Genomic DNA, 24,030 nt, shown 5'->3' with positions numbered 1-24,030 from the left:
CACACTTGCTCCGTTTGGATGAGCGGATAAGACTCCGTATAGTATAAAATTATCCTTTAATGAACTTATTGGGTGTTTGAACGATTTTTAAAGTACTCGGGATAGTATAACTTTATACAAAAATAGTTCTTATACGATGCCGGCCATATAATATTAAAACACCTCCAACTCATTTTTATTTTATACGGAGCGTTTAGTATAAGAAATAAACGTGTCAAATGACAAAAAAAACTCTCACTCTCACTTTAATTGGGGGTACTCCAGACATATTACCATAAATCTTATATTATACAAGTCTAATATCATATTATGTCCAAACACCGGATATAATTACATTATACATTAATTCATACGAGGATTAAATTATACGTTGGATAGAAAAATTATGCTATCCTATACGAAGTTCCAAATGGATCTGCAGTTAGCTCCCCAGTTTTTCAAATAAGACAAGATGCTTCACAGAAATTAAATTCAATGCTTCGACGAGAATCAGAATCAGGATCAGAGTAAAAGAAAATAGGAGTCACAATTGCTATGTGCGGACAAAGTAGGTCACGTCAACGCCCAAAATACGGTCGTCCGTATGTGAGCCTCCTGCTCTATATATATAATTTCAATTTCTAATCATCTACAACGGGTTTTTTTGGAGGTTAACATCTCGTAATAACTCAGCAGTTAAGCGTGTTTATGAGAGAGTACTATTGTGATGGGTAACCTTATGGAAGGCAAAAACATGTGAGCCCAATGTATTCATGAAAACCGGACAACTCAAGGGCTGAAAAATTAGAATAAATGGTACGAGGGAGAATATGTAGAGTAGTTTATATATGGATTCCTCGTATCTAGACCCTAATAAAATGTAATATAAGGTTTTGGAATATGTTATGTCTACTGGGGTCATGACGATACATGCACTACTTCGCCAATGCACTTGAACACTATTGTTTTCTAGCATACATACATTTGAATCTAAAATTTTAAGGTATTAAGTTATGGATCTATTTGTATATATATTAACCATTTAATAGATTTATTTTTATACTTACCTAATACGGGGCCCCTTAATGACGTGCGTGTATATATTGAAAGGCTCAAATAAGGACGCCCGTAAAAGTTTTATCAAAGCAGTGGGGCCCGAACCAATGATCCCCAATGAAAATGCACTTTTTTGTAGGCAATACAAACAGCTGACACCCATAAGTTTATAACCTACGGGCGTTACTCGTGTGTGTGTGTGTGTATAGAATCGTAAAAATGTAGTTTATATGTATATATGCATGCATGATGCATATACATACATACATATATGGTAAGAGGATTTAAATTTGTACTGGCTTTACCTTTGGGAGAATCAGAATCCAAAGTAGGAATGACAATTCTTATGCGCGGACAAAGGAGGTTACATGTCTACCTAATCTGAATTAATACATTAAATCATTAATGGTACAAGGAAGAATATGAGAAAAGAGGAAAAAAAAAAGGGAAGGATTTTAAGTGGTGAAGCCTCACATGTTTGTGTCTGCTTGGAAAGGTAAAAGATAGAAGAATTAAACATTGCAGATTTAACCACGCTGAACTTTCACCAAACAAATATTGTCGGCTTTGGCTTGAGTCTGCACAACTTTGTTCTTCTGAGCCATCGTCTATGGTATTTCAACTCAGAAAAAGCCTTGCTTGTGTGAGAAAGAGTGAATCATTATTTATAAATCACTCGGTTGGGTTATACAAATCCAATGTGAGATTTTTCGTGTTTACTTAACTTGTGAGAACCTGTAGCATTTTTCCTAGCTATTAATTACAATGTAATATAACCTGTGAAAACATGTACCAGTTTTCCTATTAATTCCAAAGTACTGAAATGAAAGTGCAGGTCTTCATGAAACCCTCTACATAGAGTTAACTGCATATGCAAAAAGCTGAAAAGCTGCATTTTGTGTTCCAAGCTTACCGCGTGTTATATGCTCCCATGGCCTGCTTTGTCTCAATAACAGGAATATCAATAGAACATCTTCAACGATAGTAACAACATCAAATAATCAAAACACCAACAAAATCAAATAATCAAAACACCAATTTGATTACTGATGCAGTACTCTGATACCTTGTTTTTTATTTTTCAATAAAACCACGTACTTCAACCCAACCAACCAAATGAGTAGCCATCAAATATGAAAAACACAAGACCCATCAAATATCTTCAATCAAATTCTCTTTCAAGGCGTAACTGTCATTTTGCATATCCACTTTCTCTCTCGCCTCTGGGTTCATATTTTGCAACCAAGAGAGGGAATTATCATTTTCTGTTATCCTGTTTGTTACTTCGTTGGAGGCTTGATTGTGGTTTGGAGGAGCAAAATGACAGTTATGCCGTTTTGACAATGATGCCATTTTGTTCTTTATTTGCATTTGTCATCTCCCATTGGAGATGCTTTAATGGGGCATTTGGTTGGTGTTTTGAGGGGAAATGTGGGTGAGATTAGTATATTCTCTTATTTGATTGATTTTTGAAGGGAACTCATTCCACCTCTATTCTCCACAAAGGAGAATGAGTTTTAATATTTAAAAGATTCTTTTATACATGTTATTAAACATTATTTTATTTTCTAAAAAGAAAATGGGGTAATACGGAAATTGTACTGTTAAAATTCTCATCTCGCATGCTAACTCTTTATTTTATACCAAACATAATTAATGCGGGCAGATCAACAAAGGAAAAGGGAAATCGTAAATCAAACCAACGTTTGATGTAAAAACACACTGGAATCCACTAGAAATTGAGAGAAACTCTCTAGGGTTTTCATATATTTGGTAGAATAAGAGATAATGATCTCTAGGGCCTGCTACATACCTAATATGAAGTAAAACACAAAATATAAAAAGTTGTGAAAACACCCCTAAAACAGAAAACACTTAAATTTGAGGTCTTAAAAGATGGAATTTTGCAAAACTAGGGTGGGGCCAGGGGCCAAGGTACCTGGTTCGGTTCAAAACGCCGTTTCGCTTCAGCCGGTCAAATTTCATCGAAACGGACAACGTTTGCAAAATTTCCAGTTCTGCAGCCACACCCTCAAAATGTTTTCTACTAGCTGGTAAAAATGGTAATTAACTCCAACTTTCTGTTTTCCTCAAATCAGCTTCAAATTAACCCAAATCAACTTCAAAACAACTCAAAATCATCTCCTATATCAATAATCATGCTCACCCCACACTCACCTCATACTCACTTCACACTCATCTCATGCTCAGCTCATACAATTAACCAAATGTCCCGTAAATGTGTATTGATGACAATTATGTTTTCATTGTAATCAACAGAGAGTTATTGAGAATAGTCATTTCCCAATGGTTAATATGATATAACAAATATTACTCATTTGTAAGCAAAGATTTTATATAAATATATATATATATATAACAAGAATTGCAAACCAAAGTACAAGATTAGTACAAGATACATATTTCACGGCCACAGTAGGTGCTGGAAAAACAAGGACAGAGCTAGAAAGCAAACAATTCAATGCTTACATAAGGAAATGCTAACCACAAGTGAGAATTTATTTTGGATAAGTAGTATTCCGTTATCTTTTTACTCAACAGGTGTAGCATGGTAAGGAATGGGGATTAAATAAAGATCATTTTTTCTTCCAACTCCGGCACCAAAACTCTCCGTCATATCTAGTTCTTCTTGTTTGATGTTGTTAGCGAGCTTCCAGTCAAAATGGTAGAGTAGATTTGCAAGCGTAAGCTCAACGTTTGCTATTCCGAATGACATGCCAGGACACATCCTCCTTCCAGAACCAAATGGAATAAATTCAAAGTTATTTCCTTTGAAATCAATGGAACTATTAACGAATCTGTCAGGAGAGAACTTCTCGGCATCAATCCAGTGCCTAGGATCCCTTCCGATAGCAAATGCATTAATGATGATTTGGGTTTTGACTGGTATGTCATAACCAAGAATCTCACACTTCTCTCTGCATTCTCTCGGAAGTATCAAGGGAAGCGGAGGGTGTAACCTTAGAGTTTCTTTGATAACTAGTTTCATGAATTCTAGCTCTTCGACTCCTGCTTCGTCTACAGATCCTTTTCTATCAAACACCTTTCTCACCTCTGCTTGAGCCTTTGCCATAATTCTCGGATTCTTTAGCAACTCTGACATTGCCCATTCTAACGTTGTAGAAGACGTTTCACTCCCAGCAAGGAAAATGTCCTGAAAGATAGATTTTGTTTAAGAGGTAGAAATTGACCCAAATTCTATTAGCTTCACTTCGATATAACAAGCATGATATGACAACACATGACCACTTACCAGAACAACTGCTTTGATGTTGTCTGTTGTTAAGGGGAATTGAAGTTCTCCATGTTCCTGAAGGTTTAAAAGAACGTCAACCAAATCTTCAACAAACTCCTCATTGGAATCGATTCTTGACTTGTTGCGTCTATGTTCGTTTATAAGGCTTTCAAGTATCTCATCAACTTCATGATGCAGCCTCTCAAGTTGAGTCTTCATCAGAACCATTTTACGAAATAATTTTATGGAAGGGAACACATCAGCCAAACTGAAACCTCCTAAAACCTCTACCATTTGTCTTACAAGTGGTACAAATGTTTCATGGCTCTTGCAGCTCCCACCAAAGGCTGCCATTGAAGTGATCACATATGTTGAACAGATTAACATCTCGCTGAGGTTGATTTCTGACCTTGCCTTTGAAGAAATGGATTTAACAAACTCCGATACCTCTTCCTCTCTGATCCATCTCATTGCTTGAACCCTTTTTGAACTCAAGAGTTCCATTGTGCAGATTTTACGCATCTGTCTCCAGTATTCTCCATATGGTGCAAAACCAATATCGCTGAAATTATATAGCAGGATCTCTGCTGCAAGGACATAAGGTCTTGAAGCAAAAATAATGTCATGGGTTTTCATTACTTCTTTGGCAAATTCTGGAGAAGAAATGACTATGGTGGAGACTTCACCGAGCTGAAGGTGCATAAGAGGTCCATATTTGTTGGCCAAATCTCTTAGCCGCCGATGAGGCAGAGAGGAAATCATTTGCTGCATGTTTCCTATCAGGGGTAGCTTCCATGGAGAGGGAGGAGCCACTGAATTTGACTTCTTGTTTTCTGATTTGCTGCATATTCTTAGCAGCACGAATAGTAAAAGAAGAAAGGACAAGAGAACCGGAACAGAGAGAATTTCATTATCCATTGATGGAGGTGAAGCTACTCTCCGTGTCAAGAGTTTAAAACAGAGATGGTAAGAGCAAATTTTGTTTTCTAAATTGTAGACTGCAGAGGATACCTCAAAAGTCGATATTTTATAGACATGCACATGATAAGATACTCTTCTTATAATAATCTTGTATTCATTTTCTTGTATTTACTTTTGTACTCATCTCACTAATCACCACTAGAGGAAGCAAGATTCTTTCCTGCCCTGGAGTATTAATTGTTCTCTAGTGCAGAGGGTATCTCAAACCTGCAAAGATAAGATAAATAAGAGATTCCTTTTAGGACATAGAAATGAGTGTTGTTATAGAAATAAATGATATTATCATATTTTACATATTTTTGTACCCAATTACACTTGATTTTTAGTGTCCTTTTATTTCAAAAGTAATGGATATTACAGAAGTTTTTTTGGGTTTTGATTTTGAGGTTTATTTATGTGAAAAGTGATGGAAAGACTTTCTTTCGACAATAAAAGTGTTGGACTAGTCTTGGGTCAAGGCATAGACGGTTTATTTTTTGGGAGTCGATATTTGCACACGAATTTGGTGTTATTGCACACACATTTTTTTTAAAAAATTTAAGTTAACTAAATTATCCTTACATGAATTTACCTTAAAATCTATTTATTTTTTGTACCCATATTATTTTCTCAATACAATTATTTTTTGTACCCATATTAAAAAAAAATTTAAATTTACTAAATTATCCCTTATATGCACTGTGATTACCTATTTTTTGTGTGATTAAAAAGATTTGGAGTGTATTAAGTATGTATGTGCAGAGAGTTCAAATTTGCTTGCAAATAACGGTTCCCTTATTTATATGAAAAGTGGTGAAAAGACTTTCTTATGGCAATAAAAGTGTTGGACTAGTGTAGGGTCATACCTTTCAACTCTGATTGTATTTGTTGTTGGGCTTGACAACTAAGCCCATCTGCCAATGAGAGGGAATTTTCTAAGCCCATCAAAAGAGCCACAATGAAAAGGAGCTAGGGTTGAACAAAGAGCAAAGGAATACACTTAAAACAAATTAATAACCCCCATCTTTCATTAGTGCTTTCACAATATACGTCTTTGTGTCTTGTTTAATTGTAGATGTCTGGTTATCATTCGAGCGATCGTGATTCACTGATTCGTGACCGTACTCCATTTGGTCGAGGTCGTCCTCGCTGACCTGGCACCAGCAGATTGACTATAGAGCATTCGTCCCCTCACACTAAAGCCTCATCCCCTTCCTCTGCAAATTCTATTTACCCACCCATCCAGCTTGTTGGAGGCTTCTCACCCATCAAAAAAAGATACTAAAAAATTTGTTAATGCACAATCAGCCAAATGTTATGTAAGTATTAGATATTATTGTCTTTGAATATTAATATGGTATAGTGAAGGAAGTCAGGTCCACACAAGCATCGACCTCTGGATCGAGTGGCGGCGAGTCACCTTGTGAGTCGTTGGATAAGAGTTTCATATTCATTGAGGCGGTTAGGGGTGAGTAAAAGAAAGGTCATGTCTACGGTCTTAGATAAGGGGCACGCATCTACGCTATTCATCTTCCTCAAGCGGATGATTCGGAGAGCATCCTCAGGATTTCCAGTAGGAGATAAAGGAGCGGGTTGCTCAAGATGAACTCTGAGTTATGGGATCAGTTCGCAAATCAACAACATATGAATATATGATCAATACCTTGCAGCAGGAGTTGCTGGAACAAGGGCGAATGATACAAGACCTCTTTGCGGTTTGGGTTGCAGCCCTTTGATGACCACGAGGATGCTAGGCACTCTTCTGATGAGAATTAGATTGTGGGGTTGTTTAATTTATATTATATAACATATTCGGCAGACAGCTTGAACACAATTTTATATAATTTATTTATATGGCAATTATTTTTAGGCATTTTTAATACAATTATCTTAATTAAATTATATTATTGATAATTATATAATACATAAATAAAAGATTAAAATGAAAAAGTTATTAAAAATTAAATTAGCGGCATAAATATAATAGAAAATGACATATTAATACCACTTTCCAAATTGTTGGATATCTAGGTCCACTCCAAAAAACTTTATCCCTCATAAATCCATTTTTATTTTTTATAATATTTAAATTATTTAAATTTTATCTTATTTCTTTTTTGCCCTTTGTCAAAGAGGATTAGATGTAATATGGTTTTCTTTCTTGTTATATGTTATATCTCTCTTATCTCACTACATTTTCTCTCTCTTATCACAATAAATTTATCTCTCCTACTGCATCTCTCTCTCATCACAACAACTTTCTCTCTCCTACTGAATCTCTCTCTCTACTACATCTCTCTTTACCATGTCTTTCTCTCTCTCCATCTCTTTTTATAGCTGTCATTTTGGTTCTAATATGACTGGGCATTATGCGTCTCTATGAGGGGAGTCTAATGGTGATGGTGGTATTGCAAATTGTCGTCGAAATCGATCGGATCTGAATTTTTTTTCAAATTATAACACTGGCCGACCAATGTTACTGTTTTGAAATAGTAACATTGGTAACACTGGGCGACCAATGTTACTGTTTTGAAATAGTAACATTGACCGACCAATGTTACAATTTTAAAACGGTTATATCCGGTGGCCGTTTTGGGCCGTACCTGACTGGACATTGCACGTCTCAGTGAAGGGATTTTGATGGTAGTGGTGGTATGGCGAACCGCCATTAAAATCGACCGGATCTAAGTTTTTTCCAAATGGTAACACTGGCTGACCAATGTTACTGTTTTGAAATAGTAACATTGGTAACACTGACCAACTAATGTTACTTTTAAAATAGTAACATTGAACAATGTTACTGTTTTAAAACGACCATATCCGGTGGCAGTTTTGGACCATACCAGAATGGGCATTGTGTGCTTCAATGAGGGGAGTCCAACTGTGATCATAGTATGGCGAACCGCCACCGAAATCTATCGAATCAGAAGTTTTTTTTCAAATAATAACACTGGCCGACCAATGTTACTGTTTTGAAACAGTAACATTGGCCGAGATGGATTTGAGGAAGAGAGATGAGAGACCCTAGGCTAGTGAGAGAGAAATGAAAATCAGTGTTGCTTTGTCGACAACCTTTCCCCCACAACCATCACCACCACCACCCCGACAACCACCCCCACCATCATCAGTACCTACAACATCTATCCAAACTAGAGGCTGAAAAAGGAGAAGAAGATCGAGCGCATCAAGGACAGGGTCAAGGTCCCCAGGTCCACCGGCCTCTTCCCTTCAAGCTTATCTGATTTTACCTTCGCTCTCAAATCTCAATGTTCTAGTTCTAGTAATACTGCCAGTAGTGCTGGTTTTGCAGTTAGTATTCGATTCTACTTGGTTATTGGTTATGACATTAGATATGATTGTGCACATTTGTATTGATTCTCACTGGTGTTGCAGTTAGGGTTTGATGCTACTTGGTTATGAGAGTAGATTGTGCACAGTTCTATTGATTCTCAATGAATCTGTGTTTTAAGTTTTCTTGTTTCAATATATTTTCATTTAATTGATTTTGATTGGTATATCTTTATGAGGGTTCATTGATTTGACTGAGCTTGTTTTTTCAATTTCTCTTTGGAAAATAAGACAGAATTGTAGGTTTTATGGGAGGAAGAAGACAAGCATAAGAAAGTAATTAGCATATTAATGGTATCTTAGAGGGATAAAGTTTTTTGAACTGGACTTTAGGTGTCCAAAAGTTTTACAAGTGGTACTGGCCTTGAATTTTTCCTAACAATAACTAGTATTTCGTCACAAATTCACAAAATATATAAATTTTTTAAATAATTAATTAGCGATGAAATTTCCATTGCTAATTTCTATTGTAATTACTAATTAGCAACGAAAAAAATATAGCAAGTATTCCGTAGCAAATAAACAAATATATAATTTTTAAAAATAATTAGTTTGCGACGGAGTTTCCGTCACTAAATTCTGTGGCCATTAGCGACGGGAATATTTCATTACAAATTGGGCATTAAAATTATTATTAATTATCTTTTGCGACATAATTTTCGTCACAAAGGCTGTCGCAAAAAGAAGTCTTTCTCAAAAATCCCACTGCAAACATATTGCCATCGCTGATTTTTCCGACAGAAAAATAATTTTACGATGGATTTTCTTTAATTTGCGACGGAAAATTCCTTTGCGATTCTGCTATTTTCTTGTAGTGGTTCATACCTGAGGCGGGCTATGGATCATACCTGTTGGTCGCCGAATGGATGAGCCTGATGGCCCATGTGTTTTGTCAATGAGTTGGGCCTGGCGGGCATAAGTTCGGCTATTTTAAGTCTGAACTTTGGCAAGTAATGGCTTAACTCTGGCTTTGCTTTGACCAAATATGCTGAATGGACGTCATGTGGACTACAAAAATGGGCATCCCAGCTTTTAGCTAGGGTTAATTATAATTTACAGTACTGAAAGATAAGTGGTCGTTAATTTGTTTCACGTGCAGCTCTTTTGCTTTTTGTTCAACCCTAGGGCCTGTCTTCTTTGTGGCTCTTTTGATGGGCTTAGAAAATTCCCTCTCAGGGGCTTACTTGTCAAGCCCAACAACAAATACAATCCATATTCTTGTAGAGTTAAAAAGTCCATGCCTTGGCCCAAGACTAGTCCAACACTTTTATTGTCCAAGAAAGTCTTTTCACCATTTTTCACATAAATAAACGTCAAAATCAAAACCAAAAAGACTTATGTAATATCCATTACTCTTGCGATAGAAGGACACTAAAAATCAAGTGTAATTGGGTAAGAAAATATGTAAAATATGTATGTAAGCATGTATGTATATATATGTGTATATATATGTGTATATATGTGTGTGTATATAGACACTTTACAATTTGTTGTGAGCCATTCAACATGTTATCGTGTGCTTGTCAATAGCATATCGACTTTTGAGGTATCTTATGCAGTCTACAATTTAGAAAACAAAAATTGCTTCTACCATCTCCATTGCTCCACATCCTGTTTAAAATCTTGACACAGAGAGTAGCTTCACCTCCATCAATGGATAATCAAATTCTTTCTTTTCCAGTTCTCTTGTCCTTTCTTCTTTTATACAGCTGTTGGATGAGTAGTAGTTTAATGAAACATAAGAGTCCACGCATTCAAGACAGGTTAACCCTAAAAGGCAAAAGACTATATAATCAACTCGGGAAACATCTCAACCCTTGCTGTTACATCATCCAACGGATACTAATTGAAGACTACTAGCATCTCAACCATTAAACTGATAAGTCACTGACGTAATCTACTGTAAGTGTGATGCCACAATTCTCTCTCTGATTTGTGGTTGTCAATATATCTTATTAACTGTGTAATTAGAGTGTAATATTCACCATTCAAGTGTGTGTATATTTAGTCAATCTCTAGGATTAGTTTCCTTAGTTAACTTTGTCAATTCACGTACATATATACTTGTACTACTGAGAATGAAATACAACACAATTTCATTCATTATCTCTGTCTTTTTATAAACTACTACTCATCTAACGGTCACTAAAAACATTCTACTGAATTATTCAAAACATAACTGGGCCATGACAAAGCCTTCCCCCTCAAAAGACCTTGTCCACAAGGTCTGGGGATTGTTCAACCAGAGGACTATAAGGGACCCAGGTCGTTCTGACGTGTCCTGTCCCTGCCATTGAACCAGCCATTCAGGCACAGGATAAATTGTCTTCTTCACCATGCGACTATCCAAGACTTGGCATGTCGTCTGGAATAGTGACTGTTGAGCTCATACTTGCAAAGTTACTCTACCATTTTGACCGGAAACTCCCTAATAACATCAATCAAGAAGAACTAGACATGATTGAGAATTTTGGTGATGCAGTTGGAAGAAAAAATAATTTGTATTTAATCCCCATTCCTTACAATGCTATCCTTGTTGTGTAAGCACAGAATTGTTTGCTTTAGCACCTTTAGTTTTCTTTTATCTTGTGCTGTTGTTTTAGTTTCCATGCTTGTATATATGCAGTACAAATAAATGGGCCTTACTGATCCCTTTGTAATTTGCTAGTGAATATGTTGTTTGTTTTCTTGTTGATTGTCCAACGGAAGTGAATGATTAGTCGTTAGTGTTTCAACATGTTCTTCACATAACGTTCATGCTATAATTATCTATTTCTATAACAACACTCATTTGAAGTGGAAGAAATTGGACATTCCCGCGAATGTGGTGCGCAATGTGAGCTTATATGAGGATTTGGGACTTTATAATTTCCTAAAATCTACAACTTAAATTTAACAATAGAAAAATATCAAACAAGTTCTAAAAATAGGAAAACAAAAACGTGGTATGATGGGAGTGGGAGGGGCTCCAATTCTTACCTCCAATTTTGGCTCTAATGCCCTCCCAAATTCATGTTAAAAAATGAATTTTTTAAATGACATTAAAGTTTACAGGTTAGGAATTAGTGTTTAGGGTTTAGGGTTTTAGAATTTAGGGTTTAGGGCTTAATTTTTAATTTTTGGGGTTTAGAGATTAAGATTTAGGGTTTATAGTTTAAAATTTAGTATTTATAATTTTTTTCAAAATCGACTATATTATAACATGATGAACACCAAAATACTCAATTACACATTTTAATTTCATAATTTTGATAGAGAATTAGAGCAAAAAATTGGAGCCCCCTATCCCGGTATGGTGTGGCATACTTCCTCAACCATTTGACTAAAATTTGTAGACTCTCCTATTCTAAATGAAATGCGGAACCTCGAATCCCTTATATGCACATTTGAATTCCATCTAAACTGGAAGCCATAGATATTATTTAACCTTTTCATACTTGACCTATATGGACTTATAATCACATTTCCAATTTTCCATACCCAACAATATCCCCTGTGATTCCTTTCCATATCAAGCGCACAGTGACACTCCACCGGACCACCTCGTACATGTCCAGCAAGAAAGGAATCTAAGGGAGTCGTTGCCATTTAATATACCCTCCGCACTAGACAACATTAGGTACTCCAGGTCAGGAAATAATCTTGTTTCCTCTATGATTGTTAGTGGTGGTTAATTATAAGAAGAGTAGATATCGACTTTTGAGGTATATTCTGCAGTCTGCAATTTAGAAAACAAAATTCGCATCCACCATCTCCGTCGCTCCACATTCTGTTTAAAATCTTTGACGCAGAGAGTAGCTTCATGACCTCCATCAATGGATAACCAAATTCTCTCTCTTCCAGTCCTCTTGGCCTTTCTTGTTTTCCTATTTGTGCTACTAAGAACATGCACCAAATGATTTGCTCTCTGCCTCATTAGCGGCTAATAGATTTGGCCAACAAATATGGACCTCTTATGCACCTTCAGCTCAATGAAGTCTCCACCATAGTCATTTCTTCTTCAGAAGCTGCCAAAGAACTAATGAAAACCCATGACAATATTTTTGCCTCAAGACCTTATGTCCTTGCCGCAGAGATCCTGCTATATAATTTCAGAGATATTGGTTTTGCACCATATGGAGAATACTGGAGACAGATGCGTAAAATCTGCACGACGAAACTCTTAAGTGGAAAAAGGTTTCAAGCAATGCGATGGATCAGAGAGGAAGAGGTATTGGAGTTTGTTAAATCCATTTCTTCAAAGGCAAGGTCAGAAATCAACCTAAGCGAGATGTTAATCTGTTCAACATATGTGATCACTTCAATGGCAGCCTTTGGTGGGAGTTGCAAGAGGAATGGAGCATTTTTACCACTTGTAAGACAAATGGTAAAGACTTTAGGAGGTTTCAGTTTGGCTGATGTGTTCTCTTCCATAAAATTCTTTTGTACGATTGTTTTGATGAAGAATCAACTTGAGAGGTTGCATCATGAAGTTGATGAGATACTTGAAAGCCTTATCAATGAACATAGACGCAACAAGTCAAGAATCGATTCCAATGGGGAGGTTGTTGAAGATTTCATCGACATTCTTTTAAATCTTCAGGAATATGGAGAACTTCAATTCCCCTTAACAACAGACAACATCAAAGCGATTGTACTGGTAAGTGGTCATGTGTTGTCATATCATGCTTGCTATATCGAAGTGACGCTAATAGAATTTGGGTCAATTTTTACCTGTTAAATGAAATCTATCTTTCAACACATTTTCCTTGTTGGGAGTGAAACATGTTCTACAACATTGGAATGGGCAATGTCAGAGTTGCTAAAGAATCCGAGAATTATGGAAAGGTTCAAACAGAGGTGAGGCAAGTCTTTGATAAAAAAGATTATGTAGATGAAGCAGGAGTCGAAGAACTAGAATTCATGAGACTAGTTATCAAAGAAACTCACAGGTTACACCCTCTCCTTCCCTTGATACTTCCGAGAGAATGCAGAGAGAAGTGTGAGATTCTTGGTTATGACATACCAGTCAAAACCCAAATCATCATCAATGCGTTTGCTATTGGAAGGGATCCTAGGTACTGGATTGATGTCGAGAAGTTCTTTCCTGAGAGATTCATTAATAATTCAATTGATTTCAAAGGAATAATTTTGAATTTATCCCATTTGGTTCTGGAAGGAGGATGTGCCCTGGTATGTCATTCGAAATGGCAAACGTTGAGCTTACGCTTGCAAATCTACTCTACCATTTTGACTGGAAGCTCGCTAACAACATCAAACAAGAAGAACTAGATATGACGGAGAGTTTTGATGCCGGAGTTAGAATAAAAAATAATCTTTATTTAATCCTCATTCCTTACCATGCTACACCTGTTGAGTAAAAAGATAACGGAATAAGACTTATCCAGAATAAATTCTCACTTGTGATTATCATTTCCTTACGTAAGCATTGAATTTCTTGCTTTCTACTCTGTCCTTGTTTTTCCAACACCTGCTGTGCCCGTGAAATATGTATCTTGTACTAATCTTGTACCTTTTTTTTTTTTCATTTTTTTTGTGTTTCTTCCTTTTTATTAAGATAATATTATATATCAAATTATAAAAATATTATTTTATCTTTCAATTAAATTTAAAAAGGCTTTCTTTTAGAGCTTATAAGCTACCTTATGTTATAAATTTCGCTAAATATTTGACAATTTATTTCACGACTTATAAACTAGCTTATTTTTCACAGTAATAGTGTGTGAATTTTCAACGCTATCTTTTAAGCTTTGAAAAAAAAAATTAAGCTTAAAGCTGTGAAGTGTTTGATAAAGTTGTTAACTGTGCTATACGGTTACTTTGTGTAAAATATATTTTGTTCTTTAAATTTTATTTATTACAAATTACAAATAAGCAATTTATAATTTGATAAATGAAAATAATTAAGCTTAAGCATAATTTTTATTAAATTTTTTTATAATATTTATAGATAAATAATGTAGAAAATAATTAATGTAGAAAATTTTAAATTACAAAAAAAAAAAGTATTAAAGGTAAAGAGGCATGGGTACTGGGTCCTATGCAAAAACAAATTTTAAAAATATATTAAAGGAAAAATTCATGGGACCCACACAAAAATAAATTTTTAAAAAAAGAATTACAGCTTTTTGACGTGTGGCCTGTTTTGAGGCGTTACCCCTTCGTTTTGAGGGCGATAATGCCCCATTTTTTTAAATGTTTAGTGAGGTGTTATGGGAAAGAAAATAAGTAAGTAAGCTCGTTCAAACTAGTTTATTTTGACAAGAAATAAACTCCCTCAAACGAAGCTGTTTTATCTAAATTTTTAGTTGTTCCGTGGTGGTGCAACACTTCCGTAATCAATTCGATAAAAGAAAATTTTGGTTTATATCCTCCAATTGTAGCCACATGAATGCACGTCGCAATTATTGCCAACCAACCAATTTGCCGCCAATTGCTATTGCTTCTTGTCCTTGTTCTTTTATTTTCCACATAAAATGCATGCACCTCCAAATGTTTGGGATAGGAGGTGGTCCAATTTTTTACTACAATTCTCTATCAAAACTCATATTAAATCATGATTTTCTTTTTTGCTGAAAATGACGTATTAAAGTTTAGGGTTCAAAATTTAGGACTTAGGGCTTAATTTTTAATTTTTAGGGTTAAGAGTATAAGATTTAGGGTTTATGGTTTAATTTTAGTATTTAGATTTTTTTAAAATCTATTATACTTTAACATTATGAGCAGTAAAATATTCAATCACACCAACAAGAGTTGGTTTGGTTGACAATCGACTGGGTCAGACATATGTGTACTCAATGTTCGATTACAATCGCAAACATAATTCTCTGAGGTATTTAAAAAAAAAAACTCAATAACACATTTTAATTCATGATTAAATATGAATTTTGGTAAGGATTTTTAGCCAAAAATTGGAGCTCCCTCTATCCTCACATGTTTTTTGAATTTTTGATAACCGCCAAAGAAAAACTTGCTTTGACATTTGATGCCACATTACTGTCCGACTGTTTTTGAAAGTGAGGATTGGATTGACGTATCCAATGTGAAGTGGAAAAGAAAATGTTCATTAAAAGAGGTGAAGTACCCCCCCCCCCCCCACCACAATATTTCTCTATAAATAGGCGCAAGTTTGTAACCCTTTTGCTCATACAAGCTTTAATTTACTTTGTATTGAAATACTCTCATCTTCATCATCTGTCTATCGCTAGCTATGGCAATGGCATCAAAATCCCAGCCGGCGGATGCCTTGCGCCCCTTGGTTAATTTCCCCTGGTCGCCATGGAGTGCTGAATATTTGGCCTCCTTGTGCCCAAGCGATTCAGTACGCAACCATTCTTTTCTTCTTATTTTCCATCAAACGTCTATGCTCATGCTTTTCTTTCTTACAGCTTTGCGTAAGAACTCCGATTCTTAACAATATATATGGTTGACGATGGTTATTGCAGGAACTCGGATTCTACACAAAACGAGTAGATGAGCTAAAATCACGAGTTAAAGCTATGCTAATGGATTCCACATATGATGCAGTGGAGAAAGTAAAATTGATTGACTTGCTATGTCGCCTTGGCGTATCGTATCACTTTGAAAATGAGATTGAAGATCAACTTGCTCAAATTTTCAATTCAAAAGCCATTGATGTTCGTGAACAACATGACTACGACCTGTACACCATCACACTTCTTTTCCGGGTGTTCAGACAACATGGTTACAAAATATCTTGTGGTGAGTAAAAGAACGGTAGTAATTAATGTATTAAGCGAATTCGGGTGTTCGCCTTGTACATTTGATTGATTGTCTTGAATATTGTTGGTGAAATAGAGGTGTTCAACAAATTCAAGGGCGATGACGGTGAGCTAGAGAGGACGTTATCTAGCGATGTCAAAGGCATGCTAAGCCTGTACGAAGCTGCTCATTTAAGAGTGCATGGAGAAGATATATTAGATGAAGCCCTTGATTACAAAATCACCAATCTCGATTTTATGAAAAGCCAAGTAGGCCTCATCTGGCAAAACATATAGCTTGTGCCTTGCAACAACCATTTCACATGGGTGTGTGAAGGTTAGAGTCGATGAAATACATTTCTTTCTACGAAGAAGAGGAATCTCATAATGAAATGCTGATCAAGCTTGCGAAATTGGATTTTAATCACGTGCAATTGTTGCACCAACAAGAGCTTGTTGAGGTTGCAAGGTATGTACGAAAATTAAAACTAATTGATCCAGAACAGGTTGTTCGTCTTCTCTAGGTTTACTTGTTACTCAAGGTATTGAGGAAGATTGTACCTATATCAGTTTTCGTTCTGCGTTACTAATAATATAAAGGGAAGAAGGAGAAGTTAATAATATGATCAAATTTGTGTGTACTTATTGCAGGTGGTACAAGGATGCGCAAATTGAGTATGAATATTCTTACGCAAGACAAAGAATTGCCGAATGCTACTTGTGGGCTATGGGGGCTAGTTTTGAGCCACAATATGCGTGTATTCGAACATCACCGCAAAAGCAATACTCACGCTTTCAATCACAGACGATACATATGATGCATATGGTACGATTGGCGAACTCGAACAATATACAGATGCAATTCAAAAATGGAACACAAGGTGCCATTCATCAACTGCCAGATTACATGAAATCTCTTTATAAGATTATCTTGGATGTTTACGATGAACTTGAGAGTAACTTGCAATCGAAAGAGAGATCGTATTGGGTATCCTATGCCAAGGATACGGTAAGGTTTACTTATGCAGCAGCTACTCCCACCTTTACCCTATTTTATATACGTGATATCATTTTCGTTATTATTATTAGTAGACATACGCTTAACTGCGGAGTTATTACAAGATGTTGTCCTCCACTCAAAAACACGTTGTATATGGTTATGAACTAAAATTATCTATATATGTTAATAGAGTAGGCTACCAATATGTCAAGAACAGTGAACCCACATGAATTGTCAAAGCTCTTTCAGTATGAATACTTGCTTTTAACTCATTTTTGGGTTTGCTTTATTAGGTGAAACAATTAGTGAAAGCTTACGATGTTGAAGTTGAGTGGTGCAACAAAAACTATGTTCCATCGTTTGAAGAGTACATAGAAAATGCATTAATCTCAAGTGGCTACCGCGCTGTTTCGGTCTTATGCTTTGTTGGGATGGAAGAATTTGCAGGGATGAAGGCATTTGAATGGTTTAAAAGTTATCCTCGATCAAGCAACGTGTAGAATGTGTCGTCTCAGGGATGACATAGTGTCAACCAAGGTATATATTAATACGTATATGATCCATATCAAATTCTTGACGATCGTATTTTTCTCTCTGTTATCTCCCAAGATGATATGTCTCAATCTTTTCAGGACGAGAAAAAAAGGAGCCAACATGTTTCCACAAGTATTGAGTGCTACATGAAGCAATACAAAATCTTATCGAAGGAGGAAGCAATCAAAAGTCTTAAGAAGAAGATTAAGGATTTGTGGAAGGATATAAACAAGGAATGTATGGGGCCAACTGCCCTATCGAGACCTCTATTCATCCCATTCCTTAACCTTGCTCGTGTAATGGATGTTTTCTACAAGCATAAAGATGAGTACACAGATTGTGTGATCTTGAAAGGCTTCATCAAGTCATTGTTCATCGAAGGCATTCCAATTGAAGAGTAGATAGATAGATCCACATTAGTTGAAACTAGCTAGTAGTACTGCTCCTTTTAAATTTCTTGTTTGTAATAAAAAGGAGTGAGATGCACTCCCACGACTCTTGTGTGTGGATCTAAGATGGATAAATCTAAGACTTAATTACTTCTAAGGTTTTCTTTCGTTATTTAATTTTTGAAATACCACAGAGACATATGTTTATGGTTGGAATCAAACCTTGAGTACACGTATGCCTAACCCAACCGAGTCGCCTCTCGTTGGTGGTTTTCCTTCAGTATTGGATAGTTATATGAACATCAAAAATTATAACTCATAGTTTCTAGGTTATTATAAACCCTTTTGTCTTTTTCTCATTTGACTGACGTGGGATTACATGTTTGCGTTTATTTTATGTTATATATATATATATATATATATATATATTGCCTATTTTCTGTTTTATATTTTTCCTTTTAGCTTTTAGATTAACTATATATGTGTGCTTCGCATTGAGAATTAAACAAAACATTAAAAATTAATGTTCCCATGAAATTGTCTATAGATCGTTGAGATAGCGATTATGATCTGAATTTAAAATCAAATTTTGATTTGACAAAATGTAGCTTAATTATACATGTACAAAATATTTATATTTTCTTTTAGTAGTTAATTGTATTTAATTAGAATATATATATATACATATACATTTTTTTTTGAGAAGAAATTAGAATCTATATTAGTTATAAGTGAAGAAGCAATTCACACATACATATACACAAAAATATATCGTGAGCGGTAAATCTATGTGATTTTGGTGATTTGATATTTGTATTGATCATTTACATGAACATGAAATATTGTCATTTAAAGTATTTTTGAACAAAATTATAAATAAATTATATATGTCCATGTTCATATATATTAACAGATTAATTTGACTATATATATATGGTCATTCAATCTTATTACTTATTATAAATATAAATATTTAAGCATGAAATTTGATTTTCTTTAATTGCATTATTAATGCTAACTACAACCAAATAAATATTAAATAAATGTAATAGACAATAATAGACATCTCATATTTATATAAAATATCAATCGTGATGTCCAAAAATGTCATTTTCAGTGAAATCCGTCGGTTTTTGAGATTTCCACGGTATTCGCAGTCGTAGTTTTAAGGATTCTGTTTTTAGAGTTTTTTTTATTAAAATACCGTTAAAAAATATGCTTATAGTTAGTCGCAATTTGATAGTTTGGAATGCATATATGGTTGTTTTGAATGTATTATACCGCGGCATCTAGTGATTTGAGTTTCAAGTTTCAATTAAGTTAAATTATGCCTCTTTTTAAGTTAAACTTGTATACACACAATACACACAAACACCATGGCTTCCCAACATTATGATTGTTCAGGATCGTTGCCTACTCATTCGTCGGAAGTAGAAATTACAAATAGAGAACGAGATATTGATGTAAGGATGCAAGACGACACCATATCTTCTGGCCTCTTGACCATTGATATCAATAATGTTGGAAATTCTGTTGAAGAGGATGGTGTGTTCTTGACGTGGAAGGATTTGTGGGTGACGGTTCCGGTTGGAAGACGGGGTCGGAGATCAATCCTTCAAGGGGTAACTGGGTATGCCCGACCCGGGGAGATGTTGGCTATCATGGGTCCATCTGGTTGTGGCAAGTCTACACTGCTTGATGCACTAGCAGGTATATATAAATATATTTGTGGGGGACGGTGGTAGGGATTTTTGTGCAAAATTATACTTTCTTGCTTTGCGTTGCCTATGAGCTGTTTGTTATGTTGTCGCACTCAAAAAGAAAAGTAACGGTGACTGTGTAAGTTAATATCCTGGTTAGTTTGCATAAGCGACTGCACAGTACTTTTTGTAATGTTTGTTAAATAATTACAGAACACATACAATTTTGAATCTCTGCTGAACTTTGTAGAAGATTTTCACTAGTTTATCCGAACAACTGAAAAGCAAATTTCTTTTATGAAATTTATGTCTACTTTCTTGCAAAGGAGACTAAATGTGGTGGGAAAAGTTTAACTTGTAGTCATATGGCAGGAAGACTGGATTCAAACACAAGGCAAGCAGGAGAGATTATGGTCAATAGTCAGAAGCAAGGTTTGGCCTATGGAACATCGGTAACGACTTGATAAACCTAGAAAGGGGAAATTTCGTTGTTTGTTTCTTCTTGATTCAGTCAAGCAAATATGTACATATCATGTAGGTCTATACACATGCTACATGATATTTGTACACATACATTAAACCTTCTATCCTCATTTGGAGTGAAATATAATAGTGCACCCGAACAAAAGAAAATTTGATATATTCACACCTTTTCACTCTGTATAGGCATATGTGACTCAAGATGATGCTTTGATCACAACTTTAACTGTTAGAGAAGCCGTCTACTACTCTGCTCAACTTCAGTTACCGGACACCATGTCTAAGTTAGAGAAGAAGGAGAGAGCGGAGATGACTATAAAAGAGATGGGCCTGCAAGATGCCATGGACACTAGGATAGGAGGCTGGGGAGCTAAAGGCTTAAGTGGTGGTCAAAAGAGGAGAGTCAGCATCTGCATAGAAATGCTAACGCGCCCAAAGCTACTCTTCCTTGATGAGCCAACAAGTGGGCTTGATAGTGCAGCATCATATTACGTAATGAGCAGAATCGTAAGCCTGGGCCAAAGAGATGGAGTTAGAAGAACTATCATTTCATCAATTCATCAACCAAGCAGTGAAGTCTTTCATCTTTTCCACAATCTTTGCCTTCTGTCTTCAGGGAAAACAGTATACTTCGGTCCTGCTTCAGGAGCGAATGAGGTATATAATAAAATGATGACTTCTGATTATTGTTAGTTTGACATTACTTAATTTTACCTTTGCTTATGGTACTTAAAAGCAAACAATGCAAACCATATTAATTTCTTAGAGTTGATCTAGCATTCGTATTTAGAATTGGAATTACAAGCTGATATCACTTTTTTCATTTGATTGAGTGCAGTTCTTTGCTTTGAATGGATTTCCTTGCCCGACTCTCAATAACCCATCTGATCATTTCTTGAAAACCATAAACAAGGATTTTGACAAGGTAAGATATTTCTCAAAATCCTTGATCCTCGTAGAATAACAATAACAACGAAATCTTTTACCCCTAGTTGCTTAATTTGTGTGCTTGAGTTGCTTTGCCAGTCTTAATTTTGCTCCTTTATTCACTTGAAAGAGACAAATATTGATGCATAAAATTCTGAGTGAATTCTTGGTGATTTGTTAGGATCTTGAGCAAGGATTGGATGCTGCAATGCCCACAGAGGAAGCAATTAACACTCTAGTGAGAGCTTATAATTCATCAGAAATTTATCAACAAGTTAAAAAAGATGTATCCAAATTATGCAAACAGGTGCTCAAACATCCAGTTCTTATTCTGGCCGGGATTTGGAAACAAATTCTGACATGCTCTTGCATTCGTTTCAGGATTATGGAGAACTGGAGAAGAAAAAAAGCCACGCTGGCTTTTTTACTCAGTGTTTTGTCCTCACTAGAAGGTCTTTCACAAACATGTATCGTGATTTAGGCTACTACTGGTTGCGACTAGCGATCTATATTGCGATGGGTACAGGCCTTGGAACTGTTTTTTGGAACCTAGGCTCCAGTTACCGCTCAATTCAGGTAATTAGAGAATTACACAAAAGAAATGACACATGAAATTTAAAAAAGAGCAAAGTAAAATTGCAGGAATTGAAAATTTCTTCGAACTAGAATGGTATAACAACTTATTAACCAATCAATACATCCTGATTGTCTTTTCCAGGATAGAGGTTCCCTCATAGCATTCGTAACTTCTTTCCTAACATTCATGGCCATCGGCGGATTCCCTTCTTTTGCAGAGGACATGAAAGTACGTTATTTCATGTTGATTTAAGTTTTCATGAGTATACTGATTTAGGCTCATCACATAATTTTGGAATGCTTAATGAGGATCTCCTTATGTATCCAGGTATTTGAACGGGAAAGATTGAATGGGCACTATGGAGTAACTGCTTTTGCGGTTGGTAATACTCTCTCTTCTATGCCATATTTGGTCATCATTGCCTTGATTCCTGGTGCAATAGCTTATTATCCTCCAGGGCTTCAACGAGGATTTGATCACTTTCTTTACTTTGCTTGCGTGTTATACGCGTGCATGGTTTTGGTTGAGAGCATAATGATGGTTGTGGCAAGTATGGTCCCCAACTTCCTGATGGGTATAATCACGGGTGCTGGAATTCAAGGACTCATGATATTAGGAGGTGGATTCTTCCGGTTACCTAACGATCTCCCTGCACCATTTTGGAAGTACCCTCTATACTACATTGGTTTCCACAAATATGCCTATCAAGGATTGTTCAAAAACGAGTTTGAAGGACTGTCATTTCCTGACAGTCAAACTGGACAACACATCGTTGACGGTGATGAGATCTTGAGAAACATATGGCAAGTGGAGATGGGTTACTCAAAATGGGTTGACCTTGCCATCTTGTTGGCGATGGTGGTGCTCTATCGAGTTCTGTTCTTAGTCATCGTCAAGAGTTCTGAGAAGTTAAAACCTGTTATTTCAGCTCTCTTGTCTGGTCCACCCAAGACAACACTGCCTGTCACGGAGAACCCCATGGACACACCTTCAACATTGGAAGCATCTCTAGCGTAGATTGAAGGTTTTCAGCATGTATAGAGTAGATTGAAGATCCTATCTACAAAAATAAAATTGGTTAATCCTTCATACCCACAGTTTGATCTTAGTATCTTTATATACTGGTTATCATGCCAAGGCAACTGTTCTAAAGTTTGATCTTCAAATGAGGTATTTGACAAGTATATAAGGTTAGATGTTCATCCTTGTAGAATGATGAAACTATCGAATTATGAATATTTTTTAATGCCTATGGTAGTGTCAGAAATGGAGAAAACAATAGAGGAAATTTAGTTTTTTTGTGGGGGTTTGTTCAATTTGTGTTTTTGTGTTGGTGGTTGTTGTGATTTTATCAATTAGACCATTTATAACGAGTTATGTCACCCTTATGATGTAAACAAATGAGTTTTTCTTCATAAGCAGAACTTCCCTGATAGAAGAATGATATCATCAAAGAGATCATATGTCTCCGGCGCTTGTTGGAGAAGGGAGATGATACTGGTGCATTTGTAAATGGCTTGAAAGAAGAGAGAGTCAAAGTGACTCCAGTGTTGAACAATAATGAGGATTGTAGTAATGTTCTTAATTTAATCCAATACTAATATGAATATGAGAAGAACCCCAAGATTTCAAAACTGACACGCCAAAGAGTTTTGGTTGAGTTTGGAAGAATCTTACACCAACTATTTTCAAGGAACTCATTAATCCTTATTGCATGTTCCCATACATCATTGTTGAAGTCTAGTAACCCCATTTTCACAAAACTTTCATCTCGTCTCGTGAAAAGACCATGCCACCCGATATGAAAAGTATGCATCTTCGACCGTATAAAGATTGTCGATCCCATTAGACCATTTATAATGAGTTAGGTCACCCTCATGATGTAAACAAATGAGTTTTTCTTCATAAGCAGAACTTCCCTGATAGAAGAATGATATCATCAAAAAGATCATATGTCTCCGGCGCTTGTTGGAGAAGGGAGATGATACTGGTTACATTAAGAACGTGAACAAATTGCTTTAATAAATTCACAATTACTAATACAAGCTATCCCTTAGTCGACTTAACCAAAAGAATGTGTAGATTCTTGTTAGTTTGATGAAG

The 24,030-nt window shown here is 35.8% G+C and overlaps 3 protein-coding genes and 1 pseudogene across 3 annotated transcripts; 3 read left to right on the top strand and 1 right to left on the bottom strand.

Annotated features, from left to right (window-relative positions):
• Window positions 1-3,586: 3,586 nt before the first annotated feature.
• On the bottom strand, window positions 3,587-5,077 carry LOC119984971 (premnaspirodiene oxygenase-like). The gene is made up of 2 exons (XM_038829108.1): window positions 4,310-5,077; window positions 3,587-4,210 (listed from the first exon to the last, which is right to left on the bottom strand). The coding sequence occupies exons 1-2, from the start codon at window positions 5,060-5,062 to the stop codon at window positions 3,587-3,589; spliced, it is 1,377 nt and encodes a 458-aa protein (XP_038685036.1). The 5' UTR covers window positions 5,063-5,077.
• A 7,477-nt stretch (window positions 5,078-12,554) lies between these two features.
• LOC119985451 lies at window positions 12,555-13,959 on the top strand (annotated as a pseudogene).
• Window positions 13,960-15,809: 1,850 nt separating this feature from the next.
• Window positions 15,810-18,255, top strand: LOC119985450 (probable terpene synthase 6). Its single transcript, XM_038829754.1, has 7 exons — window positions 15,810-15,920; window positions 16,045-16,321; window positions 16,418-16,604; window positions 16,658-16,789; window positions 16,972-17,329; window positions 17,614-17,775; window positions 17,953-18,255. Exons 1-7 carry the CDS (start codon window positions 15,810-15,812, stop codon window positions 18,253-18,255), a joined length of 1,530 nt encoding a protein of 509 aa, XP_038685682.1.
• A 1,375-nt stretch (window positions 18,256-19,630) lies between these two features.
• Window positions 19,631-23,193, top strand: LOC119986197 (ABC transporter G family member 1-like). The gene is made up of 8 exons (XM_038830760.1): window positions 19,631-19,953; window positions 20,316-20,395; window positions 20,610-21,080; window positions 21,262-21,348; window positions 21,532-21,657; window positions 21,732-21,926; window positions 22,069-22,155; window positions 22,255-23,193. The coding sequence occupies exons 1-8, from the start codon at window positions 19,713-19,715 to the stop codon at window positions 22,942-22,944; spliced, it is 1,977 nt and encodes a 658-aa protein (XP_038686688.1). The 5' UTR covers window positions 19,631-19,712; the 3' UTR covers window positions 22,945-23,193.
• The last annotated feature ends 837 nt before the right edge of the window (window positions 23,194-24,030 follow it).

The sequence above is a fragment of the Tripterygium wilfordii genome, chromosome 19 (assembly GCF_013401445.1).
Source record: "Tripterygium wilfordii isolate XIE 37 chromosome 19, ASM1340144v1, whole genome shotgun sequence".
Taxonomy (NCBI): Eukaryota; Viridiplantae; Streptophyta; class Magnoliopsida; order Celastrales; family Celastraceae; genus Tripterygium; species Tripterygium wilfordii.
Note: the sequence above shows the minus strand (reverse complement) of the source record. Positions and strands in the feature narration are given on the sequence as shown.

Coding starts and splice junctions, on each gene's coding strand:
- LOC119985450 (XM_038829754.1), top strand. CDS start 15,810: ATGGCAATGGCATCAAAATCCCAGCCGGCGGATGCCTTGCGCCCCTTG. Junction 15,921..16,044: donor CCTTGTGCCCAAGCGATTCA/GTACGCAACCAT, acceptor TGGTTATTGCAG/GAACTCGGATTCTACACAAA. Junction 16,322..16,417: donor TGGTTACAAAATATCTTGTG/GTGAGTAAAAGA, acceptor TTGGTGAAATAG/AGGTGTTCAACAAATTCAAG.
- LOC119986197 (XM_038830760.1), top strand. CDS start 19,713: ATGCAAGACGACACCATATCTTCTGGCCTCTTGACCATTGATATCAAT. Junction 21,349..21,531: donor TAAACAAGGATTTTGACAAG/GTAAGATATTTC, acceptor GTGATTTGTTAG/GATCTTGAGCAAGGATTGGA. Junction 21,658..21,731: donor TATCCAAATTATGCAAACAG/GTGCTCAAACAT, acceptor CATTCGTTTCAG/GATTATGGAGAACTGGAGAA.
- LOC119984971 (XM_038829108.1), bottom strand. CDS start 5,062: ATGCAGCAAATGATTTCCTCTCTGCCTCATCGGCGGCTAAGAGATTTG. Junction 4,211..4,309: donor ACATCAAAGCAGTTGTTCTG/GTAAGTGGTCAT, acceptor TCTATCTTTCAG/GACATTTTCCTTGCTGGGAG.